This window comes from Peromyscus maniculatus, chromosome 12 (assembly GCF_049852395.1).
Source record: "Peromyscus maniculatus bairdii isolate BWxNUB_F1_BW_parent chromosome 12, HU_Pman_BW_mat_3.1, whole genome shotgun sequence".
Classification (NCBI taxonomy): domain Eukaryota; kingdom Metazoa; phylum Chordata; class Mammalia; order Rodentia; family Cricetidae; genus Peromyscus; species Peromyscus maniculatus.
This window is the reverse complement of record NC_134863.1, coordinates 25,425,077-25,450,494: the sequence shown is the minus strand read 5'-3', so window position 1 is coordinate 25,450,494 and position 25,418 is coordinate 25,425,077. Positions and strand designations below refer to the sequence as shown.

The 25,418-nt window shown below is 47.3% G+C and overlaps 1 protein-coding gene across 35 annotated transcripts in view; it reads left to right on the top strand.

The window, feature by feature from the left end:
* The window catches only part of Kalrn (kalirin RhoGEF kinase), a 605,995-nt gene that overhangs the window by 475,998 nt on the left and 104,579 nt on the right, over positions 1-25,418 (top strand). For 4 of the 35 annotated variants that reach the window (XM_042259236.2, XM_042259235.2, XM_042259234.2 and 1 more), the window contains exon 1: positions 11,442-11,675. The exons of 28 other annotated variants lie outside the window; for them this stretch is intronic. In XM_042259236.2, the coding sequence (XP_042115170.1) occupies positions 11,591-11,675 (85 nt within the window). In that variant the 5' untranslated portion in view covers positions 11,442-11,590. Of the gene's footprint in view, positions 1-11,433; positions 11,676-25,418 lie in introns of those variants that run through there. 3 more of the 35 variants (XM_042259229.2, XM_006974546.4, XM_042259232.2) reach the window with 2 other exon arrangements.

Below are 25,418 nucleotides of genomic sequence, written 5' to 3'. Positions count from 1 at the left end.
CTTACACATAAAATAAAATATTTTTAAAATGTGGAAAACTACTCTCTTAAGGCGTACGAACCTAGCAGTTTCTCCCTGAATCCTTTATCAGACACTTCAAATAAAACATGTAAACCCGGCCCTCCTAACTTCTCTAAAGTGGTTGTTTGTGTTTGTGAATTAGTGGTCCTGTTTGATACCCTGGGATGGGGACTCTGCTGCCCAGTCTTAACCTGGACGAGGACTGGACTCTCACTCACAAACCTCTGACCTGACATCCTCTAGACAAAGGGCTTCGAGGCAAGGACCTTCCACTCTGAATGTCTGCTCCAGTTTGACTGCTTCCTCCTAACAGACCTTCCTCTGCTGTGCGGGCTGAAGTGGCCATTTTTATTATCCTCATCAGTCTTCCTGAATTGCCTCTGGGAATTCTAAAAAAATGTCTGTTTTCTTTCTCCAGACTAGATAAGTACCTGTGGTGATCTGAAGTCATTAGCCTAAATTACTTACGTAAAGTGTACCAAACATAGAACAAGTATCTTCGCTTTGAGGTGCAGTTTATCCAATCAGACCACACAAACTTTCCACTTTTGTAGTCAAAAATGACTGATGATCAGCATGTTTTGTATGTTTCTGGTTTTGTTTTTGTCTTTTGAGACAGGGTCTTACTAGCCTAGGCTAGCCTTAAATTTGCCCTGTTGTAGAGGCTGGCTTTAAACTCCTTATCCTCCTGCTTCTGCCTCCCAAGTCTTGGGATTATGGACATACACTACCATTTACAAGACATGCTAATGTGTTATGATCAGCTTGTCTTGTCCTTAAAAGGGTACTCTGTGGAAACAGGAGGAACTGGTCCTCAAAGAGTCGGTGGACTCCAAAAGGTGATGTGGAATGAGAGAGAGTGTTTATTTTAAGTGGAAAGTCACTTGTCTTCTTGGGCTGTTTTTGTGTCCGTGACAATGGCTCCCAGAGTTCCTAGATGATTTGAGGGAAGCAATATAAAGTAATGGTGTCTTTTCAACTGTGAGATTGGTCTTACTGCTGTGTGCACAGGCTCTCCCTTGAGAATACAACAGTGACCAGAGGCTTTCCCAGGATGTGTAGCAGGCAATAAGAAGAGATGGTGAGAGGTGTTGGATGGCTAAGAATCTTGGTAAACAATACAAGTCTGGGTCCTGCCTCGGCCACTGACCAGCTTGTGACCTTGAGATACTTCAAGAGTAAGTGATGCATTATCAGCATCCATGTCTCACACAGTAGAGTTCTCAGCATGCAGGCCACACACTAGAAGCACACTGTTAAAATGGATTTCCCTTCTGCCATGGTGCTTTCTCTGACCTCTATCAGGCCAAGTCTAAGGTGTGTCTAGCCTGAACCCTCTTAGGGGCTGTCTGAGAAGCCAGGGTTCTGTTTCTGGTTTCATCTTAAGGATTTTCAATATTGTGTTATTCGATGCTCGCTCTCTCTCTCTCTCTCTCTCTCTCTCTCTCTCTCTCTCTCTCTCTCTCTCTCTCTGTCTCTCTCTCTCTCTCTCTGTCTCTCTCTCTCTCTCTCTCTCTCTCTCTCTCTCTCCCTGCTTTGGTTTCTGGTCTATGAGAGGTCCTTTCTGTCATCCTCCAACATGCAGAAAGGGTTTTGACTTGACATGGTCTTTGCAAAAGAGTCCAAGCCCTTTGTGTTCTAAATAAGTAGCTACCAGTGAGATGTATGACCTAGAACACACAGCCAAGTAGGCCCAGGATATCCCTCCTAAGTACCCTTGCTTTCATGGCTTCAGTATATTCTGTCTCCATCAGGAGGCACAGGGCTGTCCCAGGCATGCACTTCTCTCCTTGGCAGCCCCCATGGAGGTCAAGAGGTTTCCCACATTCTGTGACTTACCTTCTGCCTAACACCAATTCCATCAGTACCTGTTGCCCCTAATGTAAATACATCTGCATGGTGATGATAATATCCCTCACTGTCCAGAGAGCAAATAGCAGGGAGGTGTGGTATGATGTGTGTGGCCTCCTGAGACAACTGGTGAGCTCAGCATGGCAGTGAGCACCAGGGATCTGGTCCAGAGAAGAAGGGCTCCCAGAAGAAGCTTAAGCTGGCAGGGAAGGGGTAGCCAACAGTGTCCCCCAGAGAGGAAACGTCACAATTGCCCCTAGCTTGGCTCTATGAAGGACTGCACCCTAAAGGAAGAAAGAAACCCAGGAACACTGACTGTGGCTTAGAAAGAGGAAAAGGTGTGCAGTGGTCTGGGCAGCGGGGATGAGCCTGTCCTCACTGCTCAGGGGAGGCATGAGCATCTCAGGCCCCCAGGCCTTGGTTGGAGCAGCTTGGAGAGGTGTAGGCAGTGGGACTCTGACGCTCCCTGCGGGACAGAGTGGTCAGTACCCTTCTCCCTGCCCGCCCTTGAGAACAGCTCCTCATTGAGCCTTAGCTTAGTCCTGGGAACATGCATAGACGTCTTTATGTTGTCAGCTGTGGTCATCTTTGCTTTATTTTATGAATACTTTTTATTTTTATTAAAATATAATTACATCATTTCCCCTCTTCTCCTTTCTCCCTCTCACCCCCTCTATATCCTCTCCTCTTATTCCCTCTTGAATTCATGGCCTCTTTTTCTTTTATATTATTACTAAAGGTACAGATGCACAAATACATAGATACAGCAAAGGCTGAGCACTTGGTAATGTGGAAGAATCTCGCCCCCTCTCAGCAGTTCTTAGTGACCTTTAGCTCTTCGTTCACAGGTGGGGTTCCTCGGGGTTCCCCTTTTCTGCATTAGCATGTCTTGTTTGTGTTGCTCTCCGGTCCTGGTGAGGCAGCCATGTTGTTGTGGTACCATGGGTGTAGCTTCTCTGCCTTTCATGGAGACACACCCTCACATCACATTTCCAGGCCTCTGGCTCTTACACCCCTCCAGGACATTCCCGGAGCCTTAGGGACAGGAGTTAGGTTGTAGATGTGTCGGTTAGAGCTGGGCACTCCACCGTGAATTGTTCTCTGCATTTGGACCGGGTGTGGTCTGCTGGCATGGTTTCTATCCTCTCCTGGGATGAGGGCTGGGAACTACACCTACATCTGAAGATTTGGAGCTGGGAACCAACTGTGGCCATTTTCAATAGCAGCCCTCTGCCCTCCACGTAGACACTACACAGCCTGCCTTCCCCCGCTTGTGGCATTGCAATGGGAAGGAGTGGTCTAGTTTTCTCAACGCGGTCTACAGCCCACCTCAAGAAACCACCTCTGATAGATACTGTGTGCCTCACCTTAGTTTCCACATGGCCCTGTAAGCCACAGGACACTTAAGTGCTGGCCTCCTACACAGCAGCCCAGAGGTGATAATGCCCAGAGGCAGAATAAAGACCCTTCTTCCTATGTATTCCTCTGTGTCACTTTGAACAGGAGCAAAGTTCTTTCTAGGGCTTCAGAGAGACTCGAGACAGCTCAGGAGCCTGTATGTTAGATTCCTGATACTGCTGACACAGGTCGGAAACGTCATTGCTTCAGACGGCACAAGTTTATTAACCTGCTGTTCCATAGAATAGAAATCCAACGTGAGCTGTGCCGGGCTAACGTTGATGTGTGAGGTGGGTCATCCTCTCAGAAGCTCCACGAAAGAAGCTGTTTCTGCCGGTCTAGCTTCTGTAGCCACCAGGGTTCCTTGGCTTGTGTTCCCTTCCTACATCTCCAAAGCCCAGTGCCATGTGCCTCTGATCCTCCTTCCTAGTCACCTCTCCGTGAGCCACACAGAAGGTCTTTTGCCTTTAAGGAAGCCTGTGACGACACTGTGACTGCCCAGAGAACCCAGGACAGCCTCCCTATGTCAAAATCCTTAACTGAGTCATGTCTGCCAAGCCATACCTTATGAGGTGGCATGTGAATGGGTTCTGGGTATTAGGGCGCCACTTGGTGGAGTTGCCATGCTGCCTACCTCATCCTGCCACTCCCTGACCAGCCTGACCGAGCTTCTCACTAGAAGCCAATGATGCTCAACCTCAGGGGCCCAGTCGTTTGCTCTTCCTTCTGGAACACCTAGCTTCCCCAGGTTCCCTGATGGCTACATCTCACTGCCTTCATGTCTGCATGTGCTTGACCTGATGGGACACGTCCCATCCTCCCCAGCTCACTGTGCACTTCATTCCCTGCCTTGGTTTCTTCCCTGTCCTTCATCCGTACCAGACACGTCAATCAGTGTTCATCATCTTTTCCTCCTTTGGCCCTTCCTGTAAACTCCTCCTACGGGTGCAGGGATTCTTGTCTGTTTTGATCATTGCTTGATCCCCAGCATCTAGCACAGTGACTGGCTTGTAAGTTCTCAGTAAATATTTACAGGGAGGAAGGGGAAGTCATGCACTGAAGACCCCTATGGAGTGACTATGGAAAGGGCCAGTGTGGTGGTTTGAAAGAAAATGGCCCCCCATAGGGAGTGGCACTATTGGGAGGTGTGGCCTTGTTGGAGTAGGTGTGGCCTTGGTGGAAGAAGTGTGTCACCGTGGAGGCAAGCTTTGAGATCTCTTTCGCTCAAGCTTTTCTCTGTGTGATACTGAGACCGCTTCCTGTTGCCTGCAAGATGTAGGACTCTCAGTTACTTCTCCAGCACCATGTCTGCCTGCACACCATGACCCAACATGATGATAATGAACTGAACCTCTGAACAGTAAGCAAACCACCCCAATTAAATGTCTTCCTTTGTAAGAGTGATCATGGTGTCTTTTCACAGCAATGGAAACCCTCAGCATGTGGAAGGAACTAGCTCAAGCCTTAGCGGAAAGACCTCAAGATGGGAGTGGGGAATGATGTCTCATGCTGGCCTGTCTCTGGGGACATGAAACTAAGCACCCCTCATTTATTTAGAATGAAATATGAGGTGAGGTCCTCCAATCCACAGTGGAAACCTTGAGTAAACTAACCTGAATTGCATCCCTACAAAACTGCCTTTCTACCTGACACATCAGAGCATCACTGTTGGTGCCCAGGAAGCCATGGACTGCTGCTTCTGCCCATGGGAGTGGAGGTGGCTCTGACAGTTGGAATTAAATGCCCACCCTTGGACACTTAGCAAGTAGATCCCTACCTAAATGGGAACTCAGTCCAAGTGATAGACTTGCATTTCTCTCTCCTCTCCTTTGGGAACACTTTGACCTACTTACAAGTGAGCATTTTTGGAAATGCATAGAACCTGGGGTGGTTGTTTTTAGCAACTCTAGTTGCAGCCACCTTTCACTTTGATAAATAGCTCCCTCCTCTGAGCTCAGCTCCGAGGCTGCTCAACATGGATCTCCAGGAATCTGTCCTTGCCACCAACAGCTCTACCTCTGTCCCCACAGAAGAATGTGAACACTGGCCAGTCCGAGGAGACACCAAGTCCTCCATGCTACCCTACAATTTGCCTAGGTCACCCACTGCCTTGAGCCTGGCCCAAACCAGAGGAGGAACTGAGGCCTTTTCCTGAAGAGGGTGTTGGAGGGTGAAGTGGTGTTTAACTCCTTTAGGGTTAAGTGAGAAAACCAGAAAGAAGCAAGAAGGTGCTGGGTGGGCCGGAGCAGGGAAACGTATTTACAAGGCAGTTGCTGGAGCCCTGTGGGTTGAGCTTACTGTGGTTGCCTCCATGGGGTCCTATAGCCAGCTCTCGATAGATAGTGCTACCCACAAGATTAGCAATGGCTAAATCAAACAAAGATGACTGACTAGAAGGGATTCCTGTGTATAATGTTGGCGGCCATGCTATAGTTATTACCATTAAAATAAACTATCGTCTGGGACTAGTCACACACATAGATTGCACAGTTTTGAAAAAGGCATACTTGAAGCTCTAGAAATTAGATTCAGAAAAAACATACAGATCAAGTCTCCAGTGCTTCTGCTCAGTGGTAACTATTGTCTCCATGTCTCCTTCCACATAAAGAAGAAACCTGTGTCTCATGTCCAGGCTTGGCTCTAGCTCAAGTCTCTTTGTCCATCATGGAAAATTGAACCCACTGCTTCTAGAATTCACCCAGCTCTTCTTTGTCTTTGGTCAGAGAACGTGTTTGATTAAAGTCTTACTTCCTAGATAGATTCCCATTTATATACCCTGCTCTCCTACTTGTCACAGGGACCAGCTTAAACCTTGGCAGCAGGGCCAAAGGACTAGAACAAGGGGTCATGTCCTAGAGCCAGGAGCTCTGCCTGAGAACTGTTTAAAGGCCAGATTATTTGTGGAATAAGTGACCGATGCCTGGCAAGAATTGTATGAGGTTAAGCCATAGCCCCAAAGGGAAGGCAGGGCTGGGTTCCTTGGAGAAATTTATGGACCATCCTGGTGCCAGCAGGCAAGCAGATCGGAGATCAGAAATCAACACCGGGAAGATGGTAATTAAGGAACGTGTACTTAGCAATCATAGAGCATAACGGAAATGAATACCAGGCATGGTGGCACACGTTGTCATCCCAGCCACGTGCGAGGCTGAAATGAGACTATCATGTATGTACAAAGGTACAAGATCAGCCTGGGCAACACAGTGAGACTCCCATCTCCAAATAACAATAACAACAACAACAGGAAGAGAAGAATGAGTGGGGGAACCAGTTGTTAGAGTTGGAGAAAACAAAGATGCCTGTGGTTAGCTGCTTCCTAAACTCCACACACAGCTGGACTCTTCCCAGACAGTGGACAACTACAGCCTATGCGTCTCTGCCCTGGCTTCACAGAGGAGTCCTTTGCTGAGTTTCTGAATCTATAGTGGCTGCAGTGGGGGGTGGAACAGGTGGGGCCAGTCCCCTGCGCTCACTAGGAGCCATGCACTCAGCCTCTCTGAGCCTGGGAGTATCACTGGGAAGCTGGGGAATGGGTGACCTGAATGTACTTGACACAGAATAAAGGTGCTCAAAGAGCTCGAGGCCCAAGCTTGGGTCAAGTTGCTATCCCTTGTATCTCTGACCTGGGCTGTCACTAAGAAATATGGAGAAATACTGTGATCTAGAAAACTTCTGCTCCATGCAATCTGAAAACAGTGTTTCCATAGCAAGAAATGGGACTTGTGTGTGTTGATAGAAAAGACAAGTGGGTGCCTGTGGTCACAGCCCAGTGTGACTCAGGGCAGTGGATAACCTGAAAGACATAGCAGTCATACTGGTGCCCCATGCCAGACCTGGCATTGAGGCATCTGGTCCAGGGCATCTGCAGGCCAAGACCCAGGAGTCCTTTGGTAATCCCTCTGTCCTGTTGGGTACAGAGGGATTGAAACACAAAATGGACTGGTAGGTACGTAGGCAAGTAGCCGAATTGACTTAGGCTGCCATTATCACTAAAGACAATGCCAAAAATAAGTGTGAGATTTGGCCACCTGTGGAAATTCAAAGCAATCTAAAGATACTCCTACAGATCAGGGGTTTTTAGCCTGAACTTTATAAGTAGGCAGATAGCTTTTCCAAAAAACTTTCTGAAGAGTCAGTCTATGTATCTATCCATCCACCTACATCTATCTATATCTATCTATCTATCTACCTATCTATCTATCTATCTATCTATCTATCTGCCTACCTATCTATCATCTACCTATATATTTATCTATCTACCTACCTACCTATCTGTCTGTCTATCTATCTTCCTTCCCACTCCCTGTTTTCTCCTTCCTCTGTTGGCCTCCTTCCAATGCAGCTTCTTTCCTGGTTGCAGCAAGACTACCTTAGATGCTTTAGGCTGACACTGTACCAACTTAAAAACTTCTACAAAGAGATTGCTGCTTTCTCACTAGCTCTTGCTAAGCTCTCAAGGTTTATGCTTATTGCATGAAATTGGATCAGATGCTAAGCCTCATCCAAAGCCTGTGACTGACATGTAAGCCCATGTCTTGCTTGGGTCATCTTTGGAGTAGAGGCTGGATAGGAGGAAGATGTCAGCCACATCCAAAAACATGCTCTGTGCCAAGCTCTATTCTAGACACTGGGTCCAGGGTAAACAAAACCAATTCCTGACCTTGTGAAGGAAGGCTGTGTCCTCAAAAAAAAAAAAAAGTGTTAGCACAAAAAGAAGTGTGGCTGGCAAATAGGTGAGGGAAATAATCACAACATGAGTGGTTCTCACTGTAATTTCTGTTCTGAACCAGCATCACCTGGGAACGTGCAACAGTGAGAATTCTGAGGTCCACTCCACACCCACTAGGTCAGAAACTAGATTCTGGAAGGAATTTGTGCTTTAGTGCACTCTCCAGGTTATTCCGATACACATCACAACCCACCAGCGGCCCTCCTGCTGTTCCACACATACAAACAGCTGGGGACCGGTTACACCTGCTGATGCCCAGATGCACTCAGCCAGTGAATCTGGACAGGAGAAACTTGGCCATTAATGGTCCTCAATCTTCAATTCTAGGAACTTCCTGGGGAGCCGCCAAAAATACCCACGATTTGTAAAGCTCTCTGGTGGTTCAAATTGGCAGCTAGGCTGAAAGCTACTGTCCCTCACCCATCCCTTCTAAGTTATCTTGAAAACCAATCACATCTAGAGGCCGGCTAGATGGTCTTATTATTATTGGTTGTCAGGGTCTAGACCAGGGGTCTCCAGATTCTCAGGCTCCTATTCAAGTCATTGAAACAAAGGCTCACACAGATTTGCAAAGTACCAAGGGAACTTTGTACAAAAGTCAAGTAGTAGTACAGACCAGAGAGAACTGTGCTGTCAAGAGTGATGACAGGCTACATGAGTGAGGGTAGAGGGCACTCAAGGACCCCAGGTTACTGCCTGAGACTTCTTTTGATAGGCTAAAGGAAGGGGCATGTTTTACATGGTTCTCTATTTTGACCAGCAGACAGGATTATATAACCCTTTTTTTTATTGCACATGTCCCTTCCCACAATGCATCTGAATTTAGTTATATGTATGCCCAATTATTCAGAGGCCTGAGATAATAAATAAGGAGGTCTCCCTAAAAGTTCACTGAGAAGACAGTTTGCCTTACAGTGCATATACCCCAAACTAGCAGTGTTCCTACTCATATTTGGACATAACCCAGCTGGAGTAAGATTGAGTGGAATCTGTCTAAATTCGATGCTTGTTATGGGGAAGAGGGATTCATTACATTATTTGGAGTAGGATATGCAGTTAGCTCAATAAAGTTGAGGGGTCCCAAGTTGCTAAGTGTGTTGTTTGAGAGGGGTGTGTGTATGCATAGTACATGCAGGTAAGAGTCCTGAGTTGTCAAGTGCATTATTGGAAAAGAGTTGTGTACACGTTCCAAACCAAGTGGAGTACTAGGTTGCTGAACTACTTTTTAAGCTACTGCCTCAACTTGGGCCCCTATTTTCTTAAATCCCTAAAATAGGTTAGGTATCGGCCTTAGTTAGGGTTTCTATTGCTGTGAAGAGACACTGTGACCATGGCAACTCTTATAAAGGAAAACCTTTAATTAAGTGGCTTACATACAGAGATTTAGTCCATTATCATCATGGTGGGACATGATGATGTGCAGGTAGACACAGTGCTGGAGAAGGAGCTGAGAGTCCTACATCTTGATCTGTAGACAACAGGAAGTGAACTGAGTCCACACTGAGCGTTGCTTGAGTATAGGAGACCTCAAAGCCCACCCCCACAGTGACACACTTCCTCCAACAAGGCCATATCCACTCCAACAAAGCCACACCTCCTAATAGTGCCACTCCCTATGAGATGATGGGGGCCAGTTACATTCAAACTACCACAGTGCCTGAGCAAGTTGTATTCTTGGTGAGTGTGTATCCTAGTGTACACTTTCTGAAGTCACGAATTGGTTTGTTCACTCAGGCAGACCCAGTGGCTAGGAACAGTGGCCTAGAACAAGGTCAGCACTCATAAATATTTGCTGAGTTAATGAAAACGCCTTGAACAAAGAGATCCACCTGCCTCTGCCTCCTGAGTGCTGGGATTAAAGGGGTTCTGAGAGAGCGCTAGGATTAAAGGTGTGGGCCACCACGCCCCAGCTCCTGCATTAAACCCAGACCCTTAAACTTGCTAGACCAGCCCTCTCGTACTGAGCTACAGCTGCAATCCAGAGCCCATCTTTTCTCATGAATGGACTTGCTTTATGAGAGTTTCATCCTTCCTACAAGCCATTTCTCCGAAAGCTAGCCACAAACTAGTGGGAGAGATAGCCTGTGAGGGATTTGTTCAGTGATTGGTGGAAAGGTCTAATTGATGCTGTTCAGGTCAGCTCGATGGTGCTGGTAGACACTAAGCTTGGCCTTGAACCATGAAAAAGGCATGAAGAAGAAAAGTACAGGAGTGAAGGGGAAAGAGCGATAAATGCATGGATTGTAGCAAGAAGAGATAGTGGATGGAAGCCTTCTGTGGTAGGTAGCTGAGGTGCTTGGATTTTTTTAAGGCAGGCATTCCTGGGACAGTTCTACATTGGCTCTGTGAGTGGCTTTTTGTTTGTTTGTCTTAATTCTAGACTGGGTCTTGCTATGCAGGCTCCCTTTTTTCTTTTTCTTTTTTTTTTTTTTTTTTTTTGGTTTTTTGAGGCAGGGTTTCTTTTTTTTTAAGATTTATTTATTTGTTTGTTTGTTTATTTATTATGTACACAGAAGAGGATGCCAGATCTCATTACAGATGATCGTGAGCCACCATGTGGTTGCTGGGAATTGAACTCAGGACCTCTGGAAGAGCAGTCAGTCCTCTTAACCTCTGAGCCATCTCTCCAGCCCCCGAGACAGGGTTTCTCTGTGTAGCTTTGCGCCTTTCCTGGAACTCACTCTGTAGACCAGGCTGGCCTCGAACTCACAGAGATCCGCCTGGCTCTGCCTCCTGAGTGCTGGGATTAAAGGCGTGCGCCGCCACCGCCCGGCTATGCAGGCTCTTCTGTAACTCTTGATCCCGAGCCTCAGCCTCCCCAGTCATGTGCCACCACACCCATCTGTTTTTGTTTTGTTTTCATTTTAATAAGAGAACTAAAGATAAAAAAAAAAAGTGAATTGTCTGGCCTAGGGTCAGAATTAGTCAGTAGCAAAGGTGAGCTTTGAACTTCAGGTTTTATCATGCCAAGCCCAGAAAGCTTTTGCACATCATTTTGATGGGGAAGCTGATAAGGAAGCTGATGAGGGATCGTTGCCATTATTAGTGGTAAGCACTAAAAGAAAGGACAGAGAGGCTGGGGAAGTTTTAATAGAGAGAAGCTGAGGGGAACCAGGTAGGGAAAAGTATTGCTTTGAGTCTTCTGATGTGCCCCTCTCCCAATCTGGACCTCTTCTAGCTCTGTGTTATAAGCTAAAACTGACTATGGTAGCCTTTGGAAATCTCACGTTAAGTATTTGTTTTGCGGCAGGGGCGCTAGGTGACCGAGCTACTCAGTACTTGCGGGATGCCCACGGTCACACACGTGTGTTTGTGTGTTTCGTAAGACTCAGAGACGCTGTTGGCCGGGTCCCCAACAAACAGCTGGACCTTGGAACTCCGCCCCCCCTTAGTCCCTCCCTTGCTTCCAGGCCCCTCCCTCCTGCCTAAGGTGGCCCAACTCCCTGTAAGTCCCAGCACCGCCGGGTGCGGGAGGAGGACGGGCGGGAACGGGACCTGGCTGGCGGGTGGCGCAGAAGTTTCCTCCCGCCGCCGCGCTCTCATCCCGGCCGGCGCCCGTGCCATGCCGGAGCGCTGGGGGCGCGCTGCAGCATGAAGGGCGGCGATCAGGCTTACACCCGAGGTCCCTCTTTGGGCTGGCTCTTTGCTAAGTGCTGCTGTTGCTTCCCTTGTAGAGGTGAGTGGCATTTTAACCAGGCTGGCGGGACTGAGAAGGGAATGGAGTGAGGGAGGGCTCAGGGTCCGGGAGGGTCTGCTGTGAACTGCCTTGGGCTCAGTTTCCCAGGCAGCAGAACGAGCGCGCCCTGGGGATGCCGAATTGCAGTTTGGGGACGCGGTTACTTCCCAGCGACTTTGGACGCGGGGGATTTGGGTATGGAGCGAGAAGAGGGACTTGGAGGAGGCACAATTCAGTGCTCATTTACATATGGGTCTCAGCTTCGAGATAGACTGACTCTCGACTGGAGGAATGTGTTTGACGCTGTTTTTTCCAAGCGACAATTTTCTTAGGGGACGGGAGATCACTTTTCTCTGCTTGGACACAAATCCACAGAACAACGTGGATTTACGGCCTTGGGCCAGACGTTGGCTCATTAATTAACCAAGAACTCTTTTTGGACCCAATTAGGACTGTATTTAATTATTCTGCTAATTTTAATGTCATTGAAGAGACTGGCAGGAAGCAACCAGTTTCCCCAAAGCCCCTTGCAAAAATAGGGTGAGAAGGATCTCAGAGGGAGGGTTATGGGCGTCTCCTGAAAAAAAAAAAAGAGGGGGACACAGGGGGAGACCCTAAGCTGGTCCTCTCACTTTACCACTTCAGCCGGGAGAGCGGGGAAGAAAGAATGTTTGTGTAAGATTCGAGACAAAAGACCATACCTCTTATTTGGTCTTTGCCCTAAATTTTTTTTTCACCAATTGGGTTTCGGCCTCCGCCCCTATTTACAGAGCCTCAGTCTAAGACCCATAAGCTAAGCAGTACCCATACCACCTTCCCATGGAGCTAGCCAAGTGACCCTTATAAGCGTGACAAATTCCCAGTCCTAAACAGATGTGTGGCTACAGAGACTGATAAAATCTCAAGGACCTTCTCCCGTGTCATTAAGGCTCGTAATCTGTGTCTTCATTAATTTGAACAGCCTGAAACTGAGCTGTGTCCTGCTTCAAAAGCGGGCTTTCAGGGGGAGGAGGGTCTCAGTGGGCAGGGACTGTTCAGAGACTGGAAACCCAGGCTGGGAACTGAAGGGAGGGAGGAGAGGAAGCCGGAAGGAGCTAGTGGGATCTGAGTGGATAGGTTTGCTCTGAAGGCTGTGTGCTGCCTGCCTTAGGATGAAGGGTTTCCAGGCAAGATTTCTTGGGAGTCCGTTTTCCGGTCCAAGAGGAATGTGGGCTGTGTAATGGTGGTTATGTCCCTTGCAGCTGGCCTCCTTGGGTCCATGTGGGGCAGTACAATTTTGTGAATTGCCCCCGCTTTCCTTGGCTGAGCAGAGCAGTGGTGGGATCTGGCGCCAGCCTGGGAATTCAGAATTTGGTGGCTGCCGCCTCTGTGGCCAGGAGAGAGGGGGCGTGGGAAAGGGGGTGTAGCTGGAGCTGTGGCAGACCGTGGCCTGAAGTTGGTGAGAGGCAATGAAAGCCGCTAACAAAGCTGACCTCCCACTTCTTCAGGCTTCCGCTCGCTCCTTTCTCTTTTCCTAGATTTGAAAGGTGTGAGGATGGAAACGGAGCTGAGATCTGTCTCGGGGGCTGGGCAGAGTGAGATAGCATCTGAGGTGTTTGCACATCCCCACACTCCCTTAGAAAAGAGAGATGGGAGTTTCCACTCAGCCCCAGGGCATCAATTCAGTGACAGACAGAGAAGATAAGGTCTGTATTGAAGCTGTCTGAATCGAATTGCCTGGAGCCCAGAACTTTGTGGGAGGATGTCCCACTGCAGAAGGGAAGGACACGGGGAGAGAGGTTCCACCAGAGGGTGTTCACCAGCAGGAATTGTCTGCCTACTCAGTGAAACCAGTTTCTCAGGTCTTACAGACCTACTACCATTGGAAGGCAGTCTGCCTACTTCCCCCTTTAAATAAAGGCAGCTCGTCATTTTGTCTCTTTTCGCACTGCTGAGAGAATTTGCTCTCTTGCTATGAAGAGCCCACAGCTGTGGTTCCTAGGTCAGCGGACATTTGCAAACTGGTTACCAGTCATTGAGAATGTAGAGGACTCAAAACCTACCGTGCACAAAGTAAAAGGAATGAAGACGTGCAAGGTTCTAGTTATTTTTTGCCTGACGCTTAAAAGGCCATACCAAATTTCTCTAGGTGAAGCTATGTGATTTTAGCTGCTGTCACTAGGAAAAAAGCCAGGGGTTCAGTAAATGCCTGTCTGTGGCCTATAAATTTCATTTGACTGAAAGTATGTACTCACTTAGTTGAGCTTGTCTTTTGATTTGGAAAAGACAAGCTTTTGTTTTGCTTGTTTGTTTATATTTTGGTTCTGTTGAGTATAGGACTGCTACAAAAATTAGAAGAACAATGTTTTTTTCTTCCCTACCTTGAAATCCGGTGTTAAGGGAAAATAATAAAAGACCCACCCTTTTCTTATAAGGAAATAGAGGCGATAGGGTGAGGAGGAAAAAGGAGAGTGATGTGTGTGTACAGCTGCTTTTTTGAAAGTGAAATAATGACCTAAAAAAGAAAGAGAAATAAATACCAGTGTGCATGTGTCTGAAGGGCCGTAAATCACTGGTGTCACATTCTGTGGGGGAACTGGGCGCTGCTGTGGCTAGCCAAACTGCCCTTTAAGCCTGAAGAAGTGGGTCAGTTTAAGAGACTTTTTAGTTAGCTGAAAGTTTAAGAACAAGTCTTTAATCCCAGCACTCAGGAGGCAGAGGCAGGCAGATCTCTGAGTTTGTGGCCAGCCTTGATCTACAGAGGGAGTTCCAGGACAGCCAGGACTACACAGAAAGACCCTGTCTCAAAAAAAAAAAAAAAAAAAAAAAAGCAAGCAAGCAAACAAACAAAACAGAAAGATAAAGCAAAGCAAAAACAAAAACAAACAAACAAAACAACAACAACAAAAACCTGCTGGGCCAGCAAGATGGCTCAGTGGGTAAAGGAGCTTGCTGCCAAGCCTGGTAACCTGAGTTTGATCCCTGGAACCTACATAGGGGAAGGAGAGGACCAAATGGTTCTCTGACCTCCATGCAAGCAGTGTTGTGCACTCACTCACCACCACACTAAATAAATAGATATATAAATTTAACTTAAAAAAAAAAACAAAACTGTTTAAACTTTTTTCAGACTGACAGAGGAGATTTCAAGTCACCTGAAGCTGTATGTCTCACAGAATTTTGTGAATTAGACCATGGAGCCCAGATCTTCCTAGAAGGATGCCAATTTTAGGGCTCTCGGTTTTCCAGTCAACTTGTAGTTAACTTTGGATGTGTGTTCGAGAACCCCTCTGGCGAGCCACACTGGTGTATGGCCGTACTCATGTCTTCGTATTTGATGCCCGATGCTGTCCTGTCTTTCCACTGAGACACTTCAGCAGGCTGAGCATCTCGAGGGGAGGGTGGGAATCCACAATTTAGTTGAGGTGAATCAATTCACTCATGAGGTACTGGGATTGCCCACTCACGGTCCTTTCAGAACAGGAGTAGTTAGTTTCCACTTGGCTCTAACATCAGAAGGTATGGACCAGTTTCTGGAGAGTCACAGGGTATCCAAAGTCACCCTCCACTATATTTGTCTCAATTTTTTTTTTTCCTATCTTTTCCCTGACTCCCTAACCAGGAGCCTTATGACTTGTGATACAGCTCACTTGATAAACTGCATTTAATGTGTGAAACCATGACACCAAGTTCCCTTAAAAAGGTGTTGATCACCTGGAAGAGGCTCCATAGGACACTTCAACTCACTACACAAGGGACGAAATCCACGTACCTTAACCATGAAAACTCAGTTCACCATTTGGCAATGATTTTTTTCCCCCAATATACCTCTTGGTTCCCCCACCCCCATGGATACACCCTACTCTGGGAAGAGATACCACATACACATACTGTCCCCAACTGTACCTGACTTCCACGCCTCTCTTAACTAGTGAGAAGTAGTGGGGACATCAGCTATGATCTGGATAGCAGTAGTGAGTGCGGGACTGGAAATCCTACTTTGGGATAGAAAGTTTAAAATGCAGTCGCCGTATCTGTTTATTTATTTTCTTTCTAAGTAATTTAAAAGCAGACAAGCAGGTGAGCGTTGGGGATTATTCTAAGTGTATACAGTGGTGCTGTGGGCACGCCTGACTCCAGAGCTGTTGATGTTCTAGTCCATGATGTTCATTTTGAGAACCTTAATTAACATAGTTCTCTTCTGCCCTGAAATTTTGCCCTATCTCTTTTTTTCAGATGATATTTTTTATCAACCCTGCTGTACAGAGAGATATGCACTGTGTAATAGGGTTATGAAGGACACACGGAGTAAACAGTAGATCTAGAATCCACCCTGACAACCTGTCTTACACACTGAACTTTTAACCACTTTCTGACAAATTTAAAAACCCATTAACTCCAATTTGTGTTCTTTGTATACTTCTGGGTATGGGGCCATCTCCTGGAGCATGGTGGACTTACTAAGAGCCACACCCTTAAAGACAACTGACTCTCCTTCCTGCAGTAACCGTTAACTGTTGGTAGTTCCTTAGTTAGGGGTGGGGACTCATGAACCTCTTCCCACTCCACGCTAGAATATTAGCTGGTTTGATATCGTACAGGCCTGTGCAGGCAACCACAGCTGTTATGAGTTCACGGGTACCATGGTCCCTGGTCCTGTCACATCCTGTTTGTTCTCTGGCTCTTAGAATCTTTCCGCCCCCTTCTTCCGTGATGGTCTCTGAGCCTTGGGGGGGGGGGGCTGTGATATGGATGTACTATTTGTGGCTGAACACCCTGTGATCACTTATTCTCTGCACTTTGACCTGTTTGAGTTCTTGCATTAACCACCATTCACTGCGCAAACTTTTCTGATGAGCTGCACTAATCTACAGGTAGAGATATGAATTCCGAGGGTAGTTTGATACTGTGGCAATTTGGCAAAATAATAGTAGTAGTTTCACCTCTAAGGCTCAGGAGATTCACAAACATGGCTTCTTCGCCAGATTTGCAGTTACCAGACATAAATTCAAGCAGTTGGTTACCTGTATAACGTCAGTGCCACTATTGCGCCCATGCATATCTTGCACCAGCGGTCGTTATTGCAGTTCACAGCTGAGTAAGAGCATTCATGACTTTATCCTCCCAACAGCCCACATAGTGCCTTTCAGTACTATAAAGTCTAGCCATCAGGGAAAAAGCTGCCTAGTCAGTACCCACATGATTTCTCCACGTGCAGTGTGTCTCCATCAGTAGGGTCATTCTGGCTCGCCCCATCTCTTAAAAACACTGCTCCTCTTCAGTAGCTGCAGGCCTTGTGCTCTCCTTCAGGTAAAACTCCAGGCCCAGTCTAGCCATTCCCAAAGAGTCCTGGAGAGGCAAGGGGCTGAAACCTGGAAACAGGAGGGAAAGGCTGAGGGTTGGGAGGGCCTTCTCAAACAGAAGTGCTAAAGGGAAGTTAGAACCAGAAGGAAGCGCAGTTTGATATATTTTTCTAGAGGAAGAAAAAGACCGACCAGCTATTAGTAGCAGGACTGGAATGCCTTCCCAGGATTCCTTCCTCTACTCCAACTCTGGGCATATAGCATCTCTTCACCAGGATGCCACTGAGAAGTGTAGGCATCACTCCCCAGTGGAAGCCCGGATGTTAACTGTGGAGTGCTTTGTTGTTTTTGGAGGCAATGGTCCAGTCTGCCTGGCCTTTAGAATCGAATGGCCTGGTTTACTATAAAGACTCTTCTATCCAAAGATAAGACAATGTATGCCAGCATAGCTCTTTATCATTCCTAGTAAATATTCGTATAATCTTCTTGTTCGCTTTGACCTCTGGTTCAGTTCATTCAAAAGATAACCCTTTTTCTTGTCTAGTTATTTATTTATAACAGACTTACTATGTTGCCCAAGTTAGCCTCAAATTCCTAGGCTCAAACCATTCTCCTGCCTCATCTTCCTAACTCAACCTTCCAAAGAGCCAGAACCACCAGCATACGTTCTTTTTTGTTTGTTTGTTTTGTTTTTCGGGACAGGGTTTCTCTGTGTAGCTTTAGAGCCTGTCCTGGATCTCGCTCTGTAGACCAGGCTGGCCTCGAACTCACAGAGATCTGCCTGGCTCTGCCTCCCGAGTGCTGGGATTAAAGGCGTGCGCCACCGCCGCCTGGCCCCAGCATGCATTCTTTTTTTTTTTTTTTTTTTTGGTTTTTCCAGACAGGGTTTTTCTGTGTAGCTTTGTGCCTTTCCTGGAACTCACTTGGTAGTCCAGGCTGGCCTCGAACTCACAGAGATTCGCCTGCCTCTGCCTCCCGAGTGCTGGGATTAAAGGCGTGCGCCACCACCGCCCGGCCAGCATGCATTCTTAATGTATATTCTTTCAGGTGGACATGAATCCACGAAATACATTCCTCTCGTTCCATCTTCGATTGCACCTGGTTTTATGTAATACTTAGTATTCTAATTCCCTTGACAAATCAAATGTTTAGGAGTTGACCACCCATTAGCCCTGACCTAGATACCTGGGAGAGGATGGGAATCATGATGGTGCTTACTACAGTGGGCTGCTGTGAGGATCAGTTAAGATCATGTCTGTACAGGCCTTAGCATAGCACCAGGCACAGAACATGCTTTTAACTGCATAGAACCGCTATTGATGACGCAGTACACTAGATGCAGACTCTGGCCCCTCCCTCGTAATGGTGTAAACCTGCATTCCTAAACTATTTAATGGTCTTGGCTCAGGCCATCGCCACTTGTGTTTCAATGTTGTGGAGCTGTCAAAGCGGGGAACAGAAATTTGTCATTTGCTTGTAAAAATAATTAAATCAATTTTAAAACCTTTGAATACTGCTGGTGTCATAATAATTTTATCCCATAAAAGAGTCAACCAAAGACCGAGAACCCTAAGCGACCCCACGTAGTCCTTCTTTTGTGCAGAAACACGGGGTATTATTTTGTTTTTGCTGGAGATGGAAGCCAGGGCCTCACGTATGTTAGGCAAACACTCTACCCCATCCCATCCTTTTAGAAGTTTAGATCCTGAGAACCCATATTCCCTAAAAAGAAAAAGCCGTGTTTCTCCTGCCCCTTGACCTCAGCTAGCACTCCGACAGTGCCCCTGGTGCAGCTGGTGGGTCTGTACATCCTTTGTTGCATCTTCTGGCTGTATCAGCCTACGTTGAAAAACAAAAACAAACTACCCCCCCCCCCCACTCACTCCCACCCCAGCTATTCGTGCAGCCCCTGAGGTTCTGGATGTTCAGCTGGAGTTTGGACTCAGTCACCTATATAGTTCACAGGTGAGGGACAAGGTGGCTTGGCTCCCTGCCTGGTCTCATTCAGTGACTCATGGGACTCATCTTTCCACTGTTCGGAGGCGGCTGCACAACTTTCTGTGTGATACTTCCGGGACGGAGGAGCGCCCTGGTTACACCCTGAAGTGGCTGAGAGGCTGCCAATGGCTTTGCCGGTCCAAGAGTTTCTGAGCTGGTTCTTCCACATTCTTCCTGCCCCTCTGGTGACCACTTCTCGGAAACTCAAGTTGGAAGGAAGGGAAACCCCTCCCGTTGCTGGGCTGAAGCGGCAGCCCTTTGGTTTGCAGCTGTCTGCTCTTCCCTGGGGTCGAGAGGCTGCTGGCAAGCGTTTCCTCTCGCGGAGCAACTGGTGCATCCCCAGATCCCAGGACATTCTCAGTGTCCCCACTTCCTGCATTAGAATCTGCATATTGTTATGGATAGAGGGGTGTTGTCTTCTCTAGCCACGGGAGACCCAAGCTTCACCAAGCGGTGGACAGTCCACGTCTGCCAGTTTGCGCAGCCTGGGCTCACACTAACTAGTGCTGCAAATCCTCTCTCTCGGAGCAGAAGTGGCCAAGTGTGGTCACTCAGGGCTGTGGCAGACATTCTAGTCTCAGCCCCCAGTCCCCGGGTGATTGTAGAGCTCCCAGGCGTGAGACACAAAGGCCTAGTACCGACCTGGCGGGAAACCACGTTTCCTCTCTGGAGTCGCTTCTTTTTGGTTTGTCCTTTTTTTCTCTCTTCTCTTTCCATCCCCCCCTATCTCCTCCCTCTCCCTTCCCCCAGCTTCTGAAAGAAAGAGCGTTCTGTGAGAAGGCCATCTCTCCCCTGGGGAATTCTCATTTAGGGAAGTTAAGGAGGCCTCCCTTGTCATTCACCGCCCTGAGCTGGGGGGGTGGGGAAGCAGGAGAGGAGAGGAACCAGGAATCAGGAACCCTGGGTGCCCTGGAGTCCAGTAAGGGAGGTGAGGGCATCTCACTCAGTAAGTACTATGTTGCTTCTGATTATTTTCCTTACTGCGTTCAACAACAAAACCAAACGTTAGGAAAAAACATCACCGCTCATGGTTTTACCTCTTTCTGGGCAAATTGACTGCTTTCGAACTTGCTTTTCCTTCACCCCGTGAACGTCTTCCAATGTGGACATTAGGATTTTTGCTTTGTTTTTTTTCGAGGCAGGGTTTCCTCTGCGTCACCCAGGCCGAACTGAAACTCAATCTGTAGCCCAGGCTGGCCTTGAACTCAAGAGATCCGCCTGCCTCTGCCTCTGTACTGGGATTAAAGGCCTGTGTCACACCACCCAGCAGGATTTTTTTCTCCCCCAGTGATAGTGATGGAACCCAGAGTCATTCACATGCAGGGCAAGGATACTATCTGTAAGTGATGTCCCCCGCCCTCCAGGATATCTGGGTGGCCAAGGAGCCCCACCGCAAACAGGCTGGAGCTTGAGAATTGTTGTTGTGAGTTTCGTAGCAGTTGGGAGGTAGATAAGGGAGGGCCCTGGGTCAGGACAACTCAGATATTTCTGAGTTGCTCAGACTGTGTGGACACACTGGTGCCTGGCCTGGAGTGTTCCTGCCTTCCTTAGCGTCCATGTCTGCAGAGGGATGATTTTCTCCACGTAGGCCTGTCCCCTCAGGAGATCTATAAACTCTGGAGGCTGGAGTTGCAGGGCTGACCCTCCCGCCTCTCCTCAGTCATGTGATTAATTTCAAAAAGCAAGTTCAAGAGTTTTGTGTTTCTTTTCTTTGAGACATTTCTTGAAATACAGGTTATTAAATCTATGTAAATGAGGGCTGAAGAGATGGCTTAGTGGTTAAGAGCACTGGCTGCTATTCCAGAGGATTTGAGTTCAATTCCCACCACCCACATGGCAGCTCACAGCTGTCTGTGACTCCAGTTCCATAGGGGGGAAAAATCCATGTAAATGAGAAGGAAGTTTTGATTTATTTTTCTGTGTGGAAAAAAATATATAAATGAAAAAAATTTTCAATAGAGGCAAATAAAGATAATCCCATCACCTAAAGATAACAACTTCTAGTGTATGTGTGTGTGTTCACCGGAATTACAAAATATCCTAGATTTTGAGAACAAATTACTAAACCATTGGTAGCTTGAGATGGACCATAGTGATCCCTCCATAGAAGGAACTAGACATGGAGCTTCCTGCTTTATTTGAATACTGTTAGCTCTCAAACCAGAGACCAACAGCAAACCGAGGTGCCTATTTAACACCATCAAAGGCCACCAGATTCTCCCAGCATCCCTCAGTTCCTTCCTGTTACAGGGTATGGCTGGCATACCCTGCCTCTTATCCTGAGCTTTCCAAACCAGAGGCCGGCTGTCCTTCCGAGTTCACTCTAGACTCTCCCAGAAGTCTCTGCCTCTGGCTATGTTCTCCCTCATATCTACAAAACCTTTCCCACAGTCATGTGCTCCTTTTATTCTTTTATTTATTTTTTCCACCTGGTGCTGAAACCCAGGTCTGCTTTGATATGTTAAATGGGCACCTCAGTTAGCCATTTGTCCCGGGTTTGAGACCTAACAAAATCCACTAGGTGCTTTTTAATCTTATATCAATATGAACTGTTCATATTTAATCAATCTCCCTATTTCAAGCAATTTCTCGATTTTTGCTCTGAACAGTATTGTAATGACACACGCCCATACCTGCTTCCCAAGGACAGATTCCTAGAAAGAGGGTTCTTCACTTCAGGGATATCTGAATTTGGAGACTCGTGTATTGCCAGTAGCTTCAGGGCGTTTGAAAAGAACAACGAGCTGGTTTGTTTGGGATTATGAAAAGCACCCTCTGGAACTTGGAATTTCACGGCTCCCCACTGTTTACTTCTGTTTACATTTTCTGAATTAGCTTAATTCTTTTATATGAGAAAAATGCCCCGGCTCGGAGTATAACAAACTAATACCTTTGATTCTTGGGATATGTACTAATAGACAGTGTAAAAATAGAACTGCATTTTGCGGTTCTGGATTGCAAGGTGATAGATTGCAGTAGCTGAGAGACTGAGTGCGGGCGTCACGGTGAATATGAATGCCTGGTCAACTGCTTTTCTGTGTGACCTTGTACAAATTACATAAATACGTTCTTTTTCTTGGTTTCTTTTTCTGGAAAGTAGAAATGACCATGGAATCTACTCATGGATATATATATATTTTTTCAAAGCCTGGGTGAATTAACATATATAAACCATTCAGGCCTGGCTTGTTGTAAGTGCTAGGGTTGGGTTGTTATGGCGCATCCGGAAGACCCTGCCGACTGGGCCAAGGGTCATGTTCAAATGATTTCGGCAGTTCCTTAATCCCATGGAAAGTTAAGGTGTACACCGTCTGTGTCATTCCAAAACTCTGGAGATACCGGTAGTCGACAATGCTCGTAGAAAATTCAAGGTGCTTCCATGCTCCCAGATAATCTGCAGCTGGGCTCGGGAGCCGATCCATAGTGTGAAACAGTTACACCAAACAGACGGAAGAGAGAATTGGTCACTAAAGGCTGACATTCTGAGCTCCTATCCTGATCGCTAGTTAATGTAATTAAGCAGAAACTAATGGGATCATCGGGGAGCCGTCCCAAGGGATGGAAGGCAGGTAAGGGCTTTTAATGGGCTGGGATTTCATGTGAATAAAGGAACATTCAGAGGACCACAAAGAAAGCAGGCAGACATGCCTTCTAGAGCTGTGCTGTCCAGTCTATTGGTCTCCCCCTAGGGTTCTGAGGGCTTGGAACGAAACTAGTTCAGACTGGGATGTGCCTCTGCGGCACATACCAGGTTTCAAAGGCACAGTACCAAAAAAAGAAAAAAAAAAAGTGATGTGTGAAGCGCTTAGATCCTAACATGGATTCCATGTTAAGATGGAGATAATATTTTGCAGGTAATTACTGTGTTGAGTACCATACATTGCGCTTTCGCCTCTTTCTATTTTTTGATGAAAACTGAGGAAATGACATCGTGTTAACTACAGCAGATTACTTGGCCTTTGAAAGGAGGGTAGTGAGAAACAGAATGGACCTGCTCTTTTTGTCTGGGGAGATAGAGAGAGTAGATGGACTGGATCAGGCTAAGGGGGAAACGAAGCTCTGTGGAAAAAAATCTAGGACAACAGGGACCCAGTGAACTGGAATTTCCTCCTAGGTTCCTGGAACCGTGCCTTAGCCAAAAATTTTTCCCGTGGTAACCGCTTACACCTGGTGTTCACAAATGTCTACAGGGATTCTGGGGACCCTCTACCATTCAGGGACACAAGTCCATCTAAAAGCACAACTTGGTTCTCAACAACCATGAGCTAAGAGCTAGGTTTAGCTGGCCCTATTCTATCACAGTCCGCCTGAGTGGCTGGTGCAGCCAAGCAAGGCCAGAGACTTTGAGACTTCCAAGAGGCTTCCTATGACCCCTTCAGGCCAAATGAAAGGGAAGGTCAATGTTAATCTGAGGCCAGACCTGGGCACCCATTGTGGTCCAGTCAAACTGAAGACTATGAGGTCTTCACAGAGGCCTAGGAAGGCCTGGGGCTCCCAGAGTGTGTCTGACTCCTGGTCATGGGTGATTCCTCCAAGGACTGGGAGATAAACAGAAACCAAAGCAGAATAAAGTTCCTCCCTCATCTAGTGACAATGTGGATGGAGACATGGACTAGGTTCCTCTCCATGGGTGTCTTTTACAAGCATACATTTTCTAGGTGCTCTCAAGCGAAAAATAAAAATAAATGGGACACTGAGAATGTCCCTTAGCACGGGGTAGAGATGGATTTTATTTGGGCAACCGGGGCCATGTCTGTGAGAGTGACATGAATATCAAACGTTTTGTTGCTACCTTTCGTTGGATCCCTAAGTACACACTGCACTCTGGGCCACATGGAGAAAGTCTTTCCAAAAGGCCTTGCTAAGTATTATGGAAAAACACAAAGGATGCACAAAGAGAGGAAGACCTGATGGCTGTGTGGAGTCTTTGGGCACCTTGCTTGAAGCTAGTTTGTTTCAGTAGCTCAGAGAGACGGGGCACAGTGTCTTACCACAGTCCCAGTACTGGGATGATCGATCACCCAAGCCCAGGAGGTCAAGGCTAGCCTGGGCAACACAGGGAGGTCCCATCTCAGCAAAGAAGGGAAACAAGAGCTCACGTGAATTCTCTGCTCTGCAAACCCCTGAGTATCTTTGTTCTCTGGCCGCGGGGTCATGGTGGAGCTTTTTTTTTTTTTTTTTTTTTTTTTTTTTGGTTTTTTCGAGACAGGGTTTCTCTGTGTAGTTTTGCGCCTTTCCTGGAGCTCACTTGGTAGCCCAGGCTGGCCTCGAACTCACAGCGATCCGCCTGGCTCTGCCTCCCGAGTGCTGGGATTAAAGGCGTGCGCCACCACCGCCCGGCCATGGTGGAGCTTTTACTTCCTGCTTCATGACCTCGGTCCCTGTGGAACTGCCAGCCTGTGACCCGAACCCCACAGTAGATAACCATTCTATCCGGAGCAGATATCTCTAGCAGAGTCCCATTCACTGTCTCCCAGCCTTGGCCCTTCCTGGCCGTCTTGAGCTCCTGTCCCGAGGTCTCGTCATCCACGGCTGCTGTCTCTTGCAGCACCCTCCACACACACACTAGGCATGACGCACATCCCAGCTGTGTCTAAACCCTCCTCTTTCGGTAAGTTGTAGATGCGATTGTGGATCGTTGTTGGAAGTCAGTTCTGAGATCTTGCCCAGTTCCTGTTCCCTAAGAGGCCTTAGGAGGCCGAGAGGGGGCTAGAGACATGGCACAGTGGTTTAAGAACACAGACTGCTCTCCTAGAGGAGTGGACTTGGATTCCCAGCACCTGCATGGCAGCTCACAACCGTCTGTAACTCCAGCTCTAGGGCGTCTGGCGCCCTCTTCTGGTCTCCACGGTTACTGCACACATGCGGTACACAGCCGTACATGCAGGCAAAACACCCATACACATAAATAATAACAATAAAGGATAAAAACTAAAAAAAAAAAAAAAGCCAGAGATAACCTTACTTGTTCACTTGGGTTATACTGGGGACAGAAACCTCAGTAGCCCTTGTGAAGTCTGTTTCAGCCTTTCTAGTTTTTTATTTTCAGTTTCTTTTGTGATTTTTTTTTTTTGGTTTGGAAATCCTGCCCCTTTCCCAGCCTAACCACCAAATAGTGCTGAGAGTGTCAGCAGCCATCCCTGCTGGAGTGACTGCATCTCTCCTCTCATAGCCAGTGATCCAGCTCAGTCCCAGGGAGGGGGTCAGATCTAAATTTATCTCTGACCCTTCTGCCAGCCAGGCAAGCCAGAGCTGTGAGAGAAAAACCAGAGCTGGACCGTTTCCAGGGTGTGGATATGTGTGGGAGGCGGAAGGGAAGGTGGGTGAGCCTTCCCAACAGTCCAGCCAGACTGGGAGAAGATGAGGAGGAGGTCGGTCGGTCGGGGTGGGGAGAAACATCACAAGAGACTGTTGGCCTTTATCCTAGCTTGGCTGGGTCCCTTAGAGAAAGTCACTCATATTC